This window comes from Micromys minutus (assembly GCF_963924665.1).
Source record: "Micromys minutus genome assembly, chromosome: X".
Classification (NCBI taxonomy): Eukaryota; Metazoa; Chordata; class Mammalia; order Rodentia; family Muridae; genus Micromys; species Micromys minutus.
The window spans coordinates 89,549,153-89,564,094 of NC_137970.1; the positions used below are offsets into that span (position 1 = coordinate 89,549,153).

The 14,942-nt window shown below is 35.4% G+C and overlaps 1 protein-coding gene across 2 annotated transcripts in view; it reads right to left on the reverse strand.

Moving 5' to 3' along the window:
• KLHL13 (kelch like family member 13) overlaps positions 1–14,942 on the reverse strand; it is a 108,396-nt gene that overhangs the window by 64,065 nt on the left and 29,389 nt on the right. For both annotated transcript variants that reach the window (XM_080909921.1, XM_080909922.1), the window contains exon 3: positions 7,989–8,060. In XM_080909921.1, coding sequence (XP_080766047.1) covers positions 7,989–8,038 — 50 coding nt within the window. In that variant the 5' untranslated portion in view covers positions 8,039–8,060. The remainder of the gene's footprint in view (positions 1–7,988; positions 8,061–14,942) is intronic.

The window sequence follows — 14,942 nt, forward strand, 5'->3', positions numbered from 1 at the left end:
CTATCTTGAAGACAGTGTTGAGAACCATGCACACAAACACTAAAACTGAAACATGTTAAAGGTTTGCTTTTCCATGTACCTTATTCTGAATGCCCATTTCTAACACCTCTGATTCTCTCTTATATTTTTATCAACACAGGAATTACATGCCAGGCTCTGAAAGTGTAGCATATTAATTTCTTTTCTGATTGCTGAATACCTAAATGAGGAGCTTGGCTACAGAGCAACTTTAAGTATCAACAGCCAATTATGTTACACTTCTGATAGCCATCTAAAGTAAGGTCAACAGGGCTTAAGGACAAAATTTGATTTTTTGTCTTTTCAGGGATTACATGGCTTGGCATGTACCACTTTCCTGTATCTTCAACAAGTATCATCACTCCAAACTCTGAATCCTTCTTTACAACTTCTACCAATTCTGAGTCTCCAGTATCCCTTTCATTAATTCCCTTGTGATTACATCCGAACATCCTTCATTTAATAGTCTGCAAAGTTGGGGTGTTAATTAGTTCAAATGCATGCTGGTAAGCCTGATAACCTGGGTTCAATTCCCAGAACACACAAAGGAGAGGAAGAGAACTAACTTCAGTAAGTTGTTCTCTGACCGTCATGCATGGGCTGTAGCACACACATAATCCACCAACAGCACCACACACACAATAAATAAGGAAAGTAATTTCAAAAATAATAAAAATCTGCAGAGTCCCTTTTGCCATGAAGATCATGATAGTCACATATTGTACATGATAGTCACATATAAGTCACAGCTTATAGTACTGAGGTCCATAGAGGGTATCATTCTACCCATCATTGGTAGCACACGCCAAATTTCTTCCCTATAATTGTATTTTCCCTATTTAATGTGCTTTGCTTTAGAATCAATCATCAAATACATACTTGGCTCTCAGGGGCTGAAATTTCTCCCTCTGGATGAAGCAGATATATGCATATTACCTGTTTATTTCTATATATACATGTACACATATAAACCCACAATTAGAATATGGACTTCTTCAAAGAATACTTTTCTACTTTCATCTAATTACTCCTTTATATATTCACTAGTGGCTAATTCAAAGACAAGAGTGGGGCCAGTGTCCAAAAGCATGGGGGTATGACAGTCAATTCATTTACCTTTTCATTTGGCAAATATTAATCGACCACCTAATCCTGTGAAAACTATAGCTATTGGTAATCAATCAATGACCGGAAAAAAAGCAAAAGAAAAAATAGTGACAGCTAAAACTAGTAACATTTCAAAACAGAATCAACTTAAAAATTAAGAAATTATTTATACCATATAATAGTTTATAACATGCAGCTATTTTGTGTATTACAAGTATTTATTGACCTGTGAAATTTTTTTCATGATGTAACTAGTATAAAAATAAAGGCACAATACAGAGAAGAAGTGTTTCCTTTCTATCATTAAACATTCACTACATGCCACGGATTTAACTCTTAGATATATTTCATTTAACCCACAGATATATGTGTGTATACTTGTATGTACACACATATATGTATATATCCTACACACTAAGACATTAATTTAGATATGAACCAATCAGATATATGAAAGAACCTTCTACATTTTAGACAGCTAGTAAGACTGGGGAGAGGGAGTAGACAATGGGGGAAGGACTGTGAGAAATGGAAGGAGAAGAAGCTGCTATCAGGATGGAATGTGTGAGAGAAGAATTTAAAAAAAAAACAAAGTGGGCTAGAATGGAATGTGGTCAGCCCTCCTGCACAACAGATCCGATTCTGTCATTATAATTTTATTTTTGCAATCAAAACCACACCAAAAGACCAGAATGAACAAACACTATCTTCGGTTATTGTGTTGCATATATGTTTTCTCTCTTTTCCATGTATTAATAAGTGTGTTATGCAGTGCAGCCTACCATCCCAAATGACAGAAAATGATGATGATAAACCTCTAGCCTAAATCATAGAAAAGGTTTAGATTTGACATATGAAAACATCAATACACGGGCAAAGATTAACAGGATGGCTGCAGATGAGACTGTACAAGAGGAAGGTGTAGGTATAATTCAATAAAAATTATGAATAACATAAGAATGTGGTAGAAAAACAGAAATCTAATAGCATTTTTTCCTTTGTAGGAAGAGAGAAAACTTTGTGTGGTTTGGAAAATTCCTTTAGACTATAAAACACAAAATGTTACTAAAATATACATACCATTTGTATAAAAATATACAGCCTTTCAGTGATGGGAAAATATAACAACACTTTGAATGTAGTGTAAAATCTTATGGCAATATATGGATAACCAAAATCCACATGATTTCTGAAGCAAAATGAACCAACTGTATAGAAAGCAAATGGCCTCCACAGTTTGAGTTTTACCCTCTGTCTAATCCCTAGATTCCACTCCTGGGAGACTGTCTGACTTACAAGCAAAAGCACAAAAATATCTTCAAATCAGTTTTCAAACATAAATCATTAAAAAGTAAAAGGGCAGATCTTTGATGAGAAATAATTTTTAAAAATTTATTTTTATAAAGTTAAATAAATAATGCTTTTACTTAGTAATCACTATGTGAGTACTAGATAGGTTTGATATATATACGTGTATATATATAAATATATACATAAATGTATATAAATAACAAAATTACATGTATATAACAATTATATATATATGCATGACTGTAGATTTTAACTCAAAAGGAGAAGCTAATATTCCTAGCCTTCATACTTTACAGGTGTGTACACTTTGAAATTAATAAATATTGAATATTTCAAAATATCATCTGGCTTCAGCCTCAGCCTTGTGTTCATCTGATATCCTACGTTAATCTAACATTATTATTAGCATAGTTGTTTCACTCATTAGGAATTTTCTCATATGAAAACAGAAGAAATAAGAAAAGCTTGCCAAAATATTACAATATATTAGCCTTGTGGAAAACTCTATAAGCATAAGAAAAAAATAATTAAACAGGACTCTAAATTAAAGTGGAGGGACTAATTACTGCTCCTTAATGGGTTTATACAATAACTAACTCAAGTCCTACATGTTAAGCAATTAAGTTCAGAAGCTCAATCCAAACAAAACATCTAGAATTTGAAAAATTAGAAAATTAGTATAATATAATAGACTATACTTTTTGAGAAATCTATAAGTAACTAAAATTATATTTATAGATTATATAAAGCAACTCACATAATCAAACTGAGTTAGGTAGGCATCCTGGAAGCAGGTCCAATTAGCAAAAACAATCTAGTTTCTAGCACAGAAACAGGATGGGTGGCAGGGAAGTGACTACATATTACACCAGGTAAAATATCTGAGCCCCAAAGAAAAAATATGTGGAAAAAATTGAAATCAAACAAAACAAATCTGGGTTATTTCTATAATCTAAACTCAGTTATTTCACCTCACTTATAGAGACTGACAACATCTAGTTCCAACAAGATGGCTGACTGGAAGAAACACATGAAAACAACCTTAAACTCTCTAACCAAAGTTACCAGCAACAAATGATTTCTCATCAGTGATCCAATTTGCGTATTTATTGATTACATACTATGCATGATCATAGTGTAAATGACACCAAATTAATCTAGCGAGCATGCTATGAGACCCAGTGCCATAGGTATTAACAAGATAAAATTGCTTCAGTGTGAAAATAAATATTATACAATAAATGTATTAAATGAAGAAGCCAAGAGACACTCCTGGATCATCTGGCTGATCACAGGGCATGGAATTTGATCTGAGTACTAAAAAATAGGCTGCACTTTAACCTAAACAAAAGGACAACGTTGTTGGCACCATCGTGCTATAAATTTAAAAATTATTCTAAGTAGGGTGTGACTACTCCAGGTGACCATGGAATCCTTCCAAATTTAATCTAAATATCCCATAAGCTCATTCCTTCATTTTCACTGTCAACCATTGTGTTCTTTCATTTCCCACTTTGATTGCTATATTAGGTACCTGATCTCAAAAAAAAATCTCGAGCCTTCCTTCCCCAAACAGACATCATTTCTCTTTTTAAACTGTCAGTGAGGTGTATGGTTTTTGGTGAATTCACTTTCATACAACAAAACATAGTCCAATAAAGCATATGCAGCAATTCCTTCACACATCAAACTTCTTAATTTGGTTTCCTCCTACATTTTCTAATCCTTTTTATTTTTCCCTTGACAGCATAAATTATTAACTTTTCTCCCTTACAGTTCCATGAATATGTTTCAAATTTACATGCCCTACTGCACAATCAGGCATTTTCCAATGCATTAAGAGAAAGCTATAGGATCTATACAATGATCTAGGGAGACATTTATCTTTGACTAGAAGTTTTAGTCTTATAATTAAACCCTGGTATGTAACATAAGTGTTCTGCCTTACTTCTGAGAATTATACTTGAGATCATTTGAAATATTTATGCTTTATGGTTATTTTAGAGAAATATTTTCCCTTGGAAATTTGAAATAGCCACTACTAAGACAAAAATAATATTGTTATTTTAATTTTTATTTACATCAAATTGGTTTTTATATTACCTTATCAATTATTTTAAAATCTTGTGTAACGATTATAGGTATATGAATATATCTTCCCATCTTCTATTTATATCATTAATGATATACATTTAAGGTATGTATCATTGTGTTTTAGTACTTGTAGTCACAGTCACAGTGAAACAGTGACTAATACCCAAATAAATTAATATCTCTGTGGTGGTTTTAACTAGGTATGGCCCCCACAGACTCATGTGTTTGAATGCTTGTCTATAGGGAGTGGCACTATTAGGAGCTGTGGCCTTGTTGGAGTAGATGTGCCCTTGTGTGGTAGGCTTTGAAGTCTCCTATGCTCAAGCTATACCCAGTGTGATATACATTCTGCTTCTGGCTGCCTGTAGAAGACAGTCTCCTCATGGCTGCCTGTGAATCACAATGTAGAACTCTCAGCTCTTTCTCCAGCACCATGTCTGCCTGCATGCTGCCATGTTTCCCACCATAATGATAATGGATTAAATTTCTGGAGCTATAAACCAGCCCCAATTAAATGTTTTATTTTATAAGAGTTATGTTGCTCATGGTTTCTCTTAACAGCAATAAAATCTTAACTAAGACAATTCATCACCATCCATATTTGTTGCCTTTGGTGAAAACTCCAAAGATCTACATACCTGGCAAATTTTTATCAAATACTGCAGCATCAACTATTATGCTAAAGCTCTACTTCACACCTCCAAAACTCTGAAAATTACCTCAGGATAAATGTGTTGTATGACTCATTTCTCCCCATTTCTTCCTACTCCCTGTCCATCATTTCCATCCTACATCTCTGACGTTTGTTTATTTTTCCTCAGATCCCACAATAGGACTGGCAATTGTGTTGTTTCACTTAGGGAAATGTCTCCAGATTCATCCATATTATGGAAAATGGCTATGCCCCTTTAAAAATGAAGAGGCTATTGATGGCTGTGATTTCATATAGAACAACTCATTACATTAAAGATAACAGTTCATTATTATATTAAAGGAAGTTTGCTATCTTTTGGCTATTGTGAATGATGATATAATGAACATAGGTGTAAAGATACCTCAAAAGTTACACATTTCATTTTCTTTTCACATATGCTAAACACAATGTCTGATTCACACAGAAGTAGTTTGTATTGCTTTTTGAAAAACCTACATACTCTTTTCCACAACGGCTTATGAATATCTACATATTCATAATACATATCCCTACCAATATAATATATAAGCTTCCTTATAATTGCTTATAATAATGTCTACATTCTTTCTCAAACATCCTTTTTCTAATACTTTCTGTCAATCTTTTCATTTTTGTTGGCTGCTTTCTTTGTCCTATAGAAGCTTTTTGCAAAATTACTAATTAGTTTTTATTTATTTTATGTAGATTTTGCCTTCATGCATGTATGGGTACCACATGAATGCCTAGTGTCCTTGTAGGCTTGAACAATGACTCAGACCCCTTGGAACTGGAGTTACATATGTTTGTGAGCTACCATTCAAATACTGGAAACAAAATCTGGCTTTTCTGCAAAGTTAGTAAAGTGCTTTTAATATAAACATATACATACATCAACTACAAACAAAGAGAAGAACACAAAGGATCAACAAAACTAAGAGCTGGTTCTTTGAGAAAATCAACAGGATAGATAAGCCCCTTACCCAAACTAACTAAAAACAGAGAGACAGTATTCAAATTAACAAAACATTTCACCAAAACCCAAACAAATATACTTTCTTTTCAGCACCTCGTAGACCCTTCTCCAAAATTGATCATATACTCAGTCACAATGCAAGCCTCAACAGACACAAGAAGATTAAACTAACCCTTTGCATCTTATCAGACCGCCATGGGTTAAACCTGGACTTCTAAAACAACAGCAACAATATGAGGCTTACAAACTCATGAAAACTAAACAACTCCCTAATCTACGACCACTATGTTAAAAAAGAAACAAAGAAAAAAATCAAAGACTTTCTAGAATTATGTGAAAATGGAATCATAACATGCCCAAACTTACAGGACAAAATGAAAGTACTGAGAGAAAGCAGTCCCTTCAAAAAGAAATTGCAGAGTTCTCGTACTAACAATTTAAAAGTACACCTGAAAGCTTTAGAAAATAAAAAGAAGCAATACATACAAGGGAAGTAGACTACAGAAAATAATCCAAGTCAGCCAAAATCAATCAATTACAAACAAAGAGAACAAAACAAAGGATCAACAAAACTAAGAGCTGGTTCTTTGAGAAAATCAAGCCATTACCCAAACTAACTATAAACCGAGAGAGAGAGAGAGAGAGAGAGAGAGAGAGAGAGAGAGAGAGAGAGAGAGAGAGAGAGAGAGAGAGAGAGAGAGAGAGAGAGAACGAGAGAGAGAGAACGAGAGAGAGAACGAGAGAGAGAGAGAGAGAGAGAGAGAGAGAGAGAGAGAGAGAGAGAGAGAGAGAGAGAGAGAGAGAGAGAGAGAACTCAAATTAACAAAATCAGAAATGAAGAGGAAGACATAACAATAGACCCTGAGGAAATTTTAAAAAATCATCAGGTCTTACTTCAAAAGCCTGTACTTTACAGTCTTAGAGGACAGTTGATGTATATGCTTCTATTATTAATGAGAGTAATGTGTAGCATTTGAAAGTGTTACATTTTAGTAATTAAAATAATTTAATAACTAAAGTTCAATAACATAGCACTTACACAGCACTTACTATTTTTGAAACCTACTAGCTCTCTATCCTCATCCACATTACAAGCATACACATACTATATTACCTGTATTTCATCTCCATAATCATTTTGCAACATTGGTATTATGGCCCCACATTCCAGATGATGAAATTGATGTTTAGAATAGTTAACATTTCTCAAGACTAGACTCCTACCATGAATAATAAGCAGACCATAGAGAACTATGTGGAATATGCTATTCCTGGGTTTCACCCAAACTGTGCAATCAAACAACTAGGAGAGAGATTCTTTCACACCTGCATAAACAAGGCTAGTTTCTTTAAACTATTCATTTAAATTCTTAATCTGCCTTAGGGAGCTCTAAATGGTTCACATTAATTCCTTGGAAAGCATATAACTAGATCTTTAGTGACAGAAATATATACATAATCACAGGAAGTACTGTTTGAAAATCTTATTGGGATTTTTACTATTAAGCCATGATTGTATTTACTCACAGATAATGCTTTTAGAATTAAGATTTTAAATCATAATCTCCAGTGACTATTTGCCAACTCTTTGTATTTTATATCCATTGTGTTTTATAGCTGTATTCTCTGTTTTTTCATTAGCTCAGAATACAGGTTTACTAATTATCTAATTAAACAGCTATTCTTGTATTTATTTGATAATTTCTACTTTACCTAGGTGCAGAATAGTATTTATTAAGTACCTTCTGTATTAAGTATATAAAATAGGAGAGAGATTATATAACTTGTAAAGTAAATTGTTTTTATAAATACCGGTTGCGGAGTATTGCAGCAACCAGTTCTCCTCTGTGCATAATGTCCATCACTTCGCAGGGCTGAGCAGACCTATCAAGAAAAAAAAGAAGTCAAAATTCACTACAAAGATAATTACCAAGAGTTTTCAAAATGGTGCTGTCTTTAAAGGTTATAAAAGTCTTAAGATATAAATACATGTATCTACTGATCATGATCTTGTGAAAATTATTGAGTCATTTTACAACTAAATATATCAGAAACCCAATGGTGAATAACTAAATAGCACTGATAATATTATTGATAATTTCCTATGAAATCATTAACTAACAAGTGTATATAGACAGTCAACCACATAGAGAAGAATTTCGATAAAACATCTTGAAATGTTAAACATTAAGTCAGCCCTCATCAGGTTTGTTTGTCCTTTTCTTTTTTTTAGAAACAGGAAAGAAGAAAGAATATTATTCTCTGTTTAAAATTGATTTTAATAAATAGAAAACAAATCAAAAGACCATATAGCATGTACTTTCTTCATGTCATATTTTCTGCTTGTAATCACATTGTTGCAAGTAATCAAGTACCTTAAATGCAATAAAAAAAAATTAAAGTATCTCAAAATGAAATGACTTTGGATTTATCCTTTCTTTAAAAAGTTTCAAATGGTGAGAGAATTTTGAGATGTTGTATAGTTTATATTTTGCTTAGGGTCTATGGTACATTTTTTAAAGGAGATATGATAAAGCATCAGAAAACCCAAATGTACAAGATTGCTACCACAGATCTAGATAAATAAGCTGAGCGACACAATCCCTGTTTCACTAATGAAATAGACATAAACTATAAAATCCTGAAGCTAAGCATGAAAACTTATTCGTCGTCCTTATTGCCATTTGGATGTATCTGCCTCTGAAAGCATTATGTTGGAAAATTTTAACCCACACGTGGCAGGGCTGGGAGCTGTTTCGGTTTGTTTAATGTTTGACTCATGGGGACCACACCCTTATTAGTGATAATTTCAAGGAGTGGGTTTCTCATTAAATGACATGTTTCACTTGTATGTCTATTGTTTATTTGTTTTGGGGGATCTTATTTTTGGATTTTTTTTTTAATTTGGCTGCAAAGGAGGCACATACCATGGAACACAGGAAGAAATCAGGCAGGGGTCAAATTGTGGGAGTAACTGCTCCCCTACCTTATAGTGCCCATGATTGAATTCAACACAACCAACTTGGCAGCAAGCACCTTTTTCTGCTGTGCGATCACATTAGCTTTTGGCCCCCTTTTAGATGCATGCACTTACTTTTACGCTCCCCTTTCATCTTCATCACTGTGGTGGTTTAAATAGGTGGGGCCCCGTAGCCTTATGTGTTTGAATGCTTGGTTATAGGAAGTGGCATTATTAGATGTGATCCTTCAAATGTAAATAAATAAAAATAAATAAAAAAAGAAAATCCTCTATTATGTTCAAGTGGTTATTTGGGGTTATTTTTCTAGTATTAAAGGGGCGAATTTTCTTTTTACAAACATCCAATGAGTGTCAAATGCCAGGCATAGCTGACTCAACGTCTTGCAAATCTATTCTTTGAAACTTTTGATTGCCTACCATGTCTCAATTTGAAACGAACGCAATTCTGCTAATCACCAAAATCTCACCCCTTCCTGATTACTCTAATTAAGTAACTGAAAAATGAAAAAGAGTATGCATATCCCATAATCTCTTCCTCCCTTTTACTCCTGGAAATCAGTAATTTGTTTCCACTGAGGCCTGCTATACAAATGTTACAAGAAAAAATATAAATAAAAGGAAATATTCCATGTATCAGAGGTCTACAAACTTGAGCATGAGAAGCCCACAGAGACATGTTAAATACAGAGTGCTACACAGTTTTTCATTTATTTCGGATGAGTCCAGAGAACTCATATAATTAGTTAATCCTTCTGGAAATACAGCCTGTAACGATACAGCAAAATATGATTTTGTATCTTCCTTTCTGACCTTCAAAAAGACTGCATTCTGAATTCTGGATCATCAAGCTCATTTGCCATTCCCAGTTCCTGTATTTTAGAAATACTATTAGGATTTTTTTTTCAGTATGATACATATTTGATTTTATATCTATTATTTTTCATTTTTTATTCACTTTAGATCATGCTCAATGCCTCCATCAGTCACCTCCTTCCACAATCCTCCCCCAATCCCTCCTCTCCTTTTCATCTGAGCAGGTAGCCACCCCCTCCTGGATATCCCTTTACCCTGCCACATTAAGTTTCTGCAAGGTTAGGTGCATTCTTTCCCACTGAGGCCAGACAAGACAGCCCAGCTAGAAGGAAAACATGTCCCATGTACAGTCAGGCACTAGCTTTTGGAATAGCTACCCCACCCTTTTTCCAGTTGTGTGAGACCCACATGAAGACCAAGCTGCACATGTGCTACATATGTGTGTGGGGCCTAGGTCCAGTCTGTGTGTGCTCTTTCATTGATAGTTCAGTCTCTGAGAGCCCAGGGTTCAGGTTAGTTGACTCTGTTTTTCTTCCTATGGAGTTCCTATTCCCTTTTCTCCCATAAAAATACCCAATTTCTATTTACTGTGTGGGAATTCTTAATAAAATACCAAATTTTAATTTAAATCAAATAAGGTTAACTCATGAGACAGAGAAACCATTTTATTACACATAAAAAACTACCTGAAAGTCACCTGTGTCCTCGGTGTGGGAGATCAGGCCTTGGTGAGGCTGTTACCTTTTTTAGCTCCACTAATATTTCTTCCCTAGCTGCTTTCTTGACATAGCCCTGGACAAACTCATTACAGAATGCGCAGTCTGGGCAAGTGAGATGGCTTAGCAGGTAAGGGTGTTTGCTGCCAAGCCTGACAACTTGAGTTCAATCTCTAAGCCCCACGTAGTGGTGAGAATTGACTCTCTCCAGCTGTCCTCTGACCTCCATATGTTCAGTGTGTTCAATGTGGTGTGCACACACTCTCACCCTCTCCTGTGCCCTAAATAAATAAATAAAGTCTATAAAAATTTAAAGGCACAATAAAATACTTTGTAATGGCTTTCATGAATATTCTTTACCACAAAATCAGTAATTATATGATTTATACTACAAATCATATGGTTGCGGTTTCAGTATTTTCAAATTAAGTCTGAAATACACAAGCAAATTACTCATTTTACTGGCCAAGGCTATTTAGGTTGATTTTAATGCAAATTGTCTTTTTGTAACTAAAAAACGCTTCATGCTATAAATATTGGTCTCAAAAGAAATTTCTAAAGTACACCGTTTTTATACATTAAAAATATGGTCTTGGAAATACCAAGTTTCAAGTATATAAACATGAAAAGTTTAAAATACTTCTCCATAAAGTTTAGACAGTCTTTGCTTTCTTCAGTCTGTTTGCTTAGCCTGAAAAGGAAAGGTCAGCTTTCCCCTATTCCCTCAATCCTCAATTTAGGCTGCATTAATGTTTAGAATATACAGACAAAAATGTCTCTTTCCCAAATGTAGAAACCAGCTATTTTTAAGTATTGATTCATCACTTTAATGACCCCCTGAAAAAATCCAGGTGCTTAGTGGCTAACATTAGACAACTACAACTCTCTCATTCTGCTCCAGATGTGGAGAAAATGGTTACCACACATTTACTATAGTGTCAAGTATACAGACAAGAAAACAAGCTGGGCAGCTTCTGTAGATCTTTGCCTATAAGATCCTCTGAGAGGGTTTTATTCATAAGCTTATGAGGGCAGGAGGGACTGTTCAGGGGTTACCAGAGCATAATGTTCTTTTCACTAATTCAGTTCCCAGAATTCATCCGTGGAGGCTCATTGTGCACACACACACACACACACACACACACACACACACACACACACCAATTACTTAATTGGTTAATTAATTAAATATTAAAAAAACTCATAACACTTCCTACGGTAGATTACGTGGGAAAGATTCTCAAATATGCAGACATAACGTTAAATTGCAGCTTTGTCATACACTCACTGGATTTTTTTCCCTGTATTTTAGTAAGTACTATGTGGTCTCTGGTTTATTAAACAAGAGAAGATGACAAGAACTTGGGAGGCTAACTTGAGAGAGTCCAGGAAAAGTTAAAGAGAGGAGCAAGTAGAGCAAGGACCGCTGGGGAAGGACTATGCTCTAAACACACTGACTGTATCTGTGTCTGAAATTACCAAAGAACGCTCACATTTTAAAATAATATTACAAAAGATCACTCCGTGGTTAATATATTGTATAAAATCTTTTTTTTCAAAAAATGCAGAAAACAATAAAATTCATTTCATGACATGTCAATTTTAAAATTCATTTTTAAAGTATGTACCAATACTCCTATCAGAAATTTTGGTACAGCCAACACCCTTCTCAGTCTCTGAAGACTGTATTCCTTCTTCCCACAAGATACACATGTCTGCTGGGTAGTGGTGGGACATGCACTTAATCCTAGCACTTGGGAGGCAAACGCAGTTAGATCTCTGAGTTTATCACCAGATTGGCCTACAGAATGAATTCTAGGAAAGTTAGGACTCTCTCTCTCTCTCTCTCTCTCTCTGTGTGTGTGTGTGTGTGTGTGTGTGTGTGTGTGTGTGTGTAACTGTACTGATTCTTCTAAGACAAGTAAAAGAGTAATTCCAGTCTTGCTACAAGGAAACTCAAAAACTCCTGGCAGCCATGTGCAGTTTGAAAATAGAGAGGAGAGGATGGAGAGACAGATGAATGGACAGACAGGCAGGCAGGAAGGCAGGCAGACAAATGAGTCACATAAAAAAGGAGTCACAGATCAAGTAGAGCTTGGGACAAATTGTTGAAAGAACCATTGACTACATTACTGACCCAGTCCAGCTTCCTGCCTTGGGCCTCTGCTGTCCTGATTAGGCTAGGACAAGCCTCACTGCATTTTTTTAACTTATCCCTACAACATACCACTTTTCTTAGTCTAACACCTTTGCTCACTATATTCTTTCTGTTTCTGACATGCTTTTACACATTCTATCCACATCAAGGTAGTGATTTACATTCCATACATACAGAGGATCAGCCCCAAACTCCTCTATATTTCAGGCAGAAGTCATTACTCTTTCTGAATTTCTACTTTATACATTATAGCTCTCTTATAGTACTCATCCCATCCCCCTTTATCTTATGGATACTTCCTTGCTTCCAGTCATAAACTCCTTAAGACCAGGTGTCTAGCCTTGTTCCTCTGAATAGACAGCAGCTGCCTATGTTATACTCTCTATGACATGCAGTAAGCTCTCCATACTTTAAGTGAACTATAGCCATACTAAATGTGGCTCACAATTCCAGGGACCACCAATCCAAGAGGAAAGAAAAAGGCAGACATGGAAAGCAAAACACACAAAAGTAATAAAGTACGTGCATGCTGTTCCCCCAAGTTAGCCAGGAATCTGCAGAGAAACATATAAAACAATGGGATGGTGATGGTGATATGGGTAGGTGAATATGTGTTCATGCACACCACCACTCACACACACACACACACACACACACAGAGAGAGAGAGAGAGAGAGAGAGAGAGAGAGAGAGAGAGAGAGAGAGAGAGAGAGAGAGAGAAGAAATGTGCAGAAGGACCAGGTTTTTTAAAACCTCCATAAAATGCAAATATGAGACAGTATATTCTCTCTGTATTCTCTGTCTCTCTGTCTCTTTCTCTCTCTATCTCACTCTCTCCCCCACAATCTCTCTCTCGTTCTCCCTCCCTCCCTCCCTCCCTCCCCTCTCTCTCTCTCTCTCTCTCTCTCTCTCTCTCTCTCTCTCTCTCTCTCTCTCTGTGTGTGTGTGTGTGTGTGTGGTATCTGTGTCCATGTGTATGTAATTTGTATGTGTGTGTCTCTTCGTTCTAAACCAGTTGCAAGTAACCTAAAATAAAAGTGAAATTTCAACACACCATGAAAGAAGAAACAGAAGAGGAAAAAAGTTATAAAATAAAAACTTAACTAGCATAATTACTGATGCTAAAATCCATAATGCCCAAATAAAAACAAAATTAGACACTCTTAATTATTTTAATACAGCCTTTCCCTTACACACACACACACACACACACACACACACACACACACACACACATATACACACACACACATATATACAGATTCTAGCAGATTGGTGTAGCCCGCAAATAATGAACATGGGCAAGGCATAGGGAGATATAAGTTAGATTTCTTAGGGAAGTAAAAAAGAAAAGCGCATTAAAACATGAAGGCAACAAGTGTCAACTGAGTATCTGACTGGTAGCTTTTAGAGGAGTGCAAGCTTCAGGAAAATGACTGGTATACTCATCAGTATAAAACAATGCACTACATGCACTGCTTTTATCAACCACAGTCAACAAGCTGCCCTCAAAGCTAAATGAAAGCTAACAAGGATGTTCAGTCTATTTTTACATAGCCTCTCTGGAGCTTGACACAGATGATTATTCTCCAAGCAATCTTATCATTTTCCGCTTCTTATCCCATTCACCCCAGTTCTTCTGGTGTTGACAAAGCACTGCTTCAGGTCTCCCTTTCCCCTGTCTTAAATGCCTTCTCACTTTTTGTACACTCCTTGTACGGTCCATTGCATGCATCATGTTAATTTAAGCTACCACCTGTGTGTTGATTACTTCTAAAATACATTTGCTTAAACATATATTTTGACTATTCTATTATGATAAGAAATAATCTAATTTTATATTTATATTTATTATTTTAAAAGGTTTTTTTTAGGTATGAGTGTTTTGCCTGAATGTGTGGAAAGTGTGCCACAAATATGCAGTGGCCAGAAGAGGGCACCAGATCCCCTGAAACTGTAGTTATAAGCAGTTGTGAGCTACCATGGGAAGTTCTGGGAACTGAACTTGGGTCTTGTATGAGAGCAGCAAGTGACCTTAACCACTAATCCATCTCTCCATACCCAGGACCATCTATTCAGCTGCTTACTAAGTAAATCAC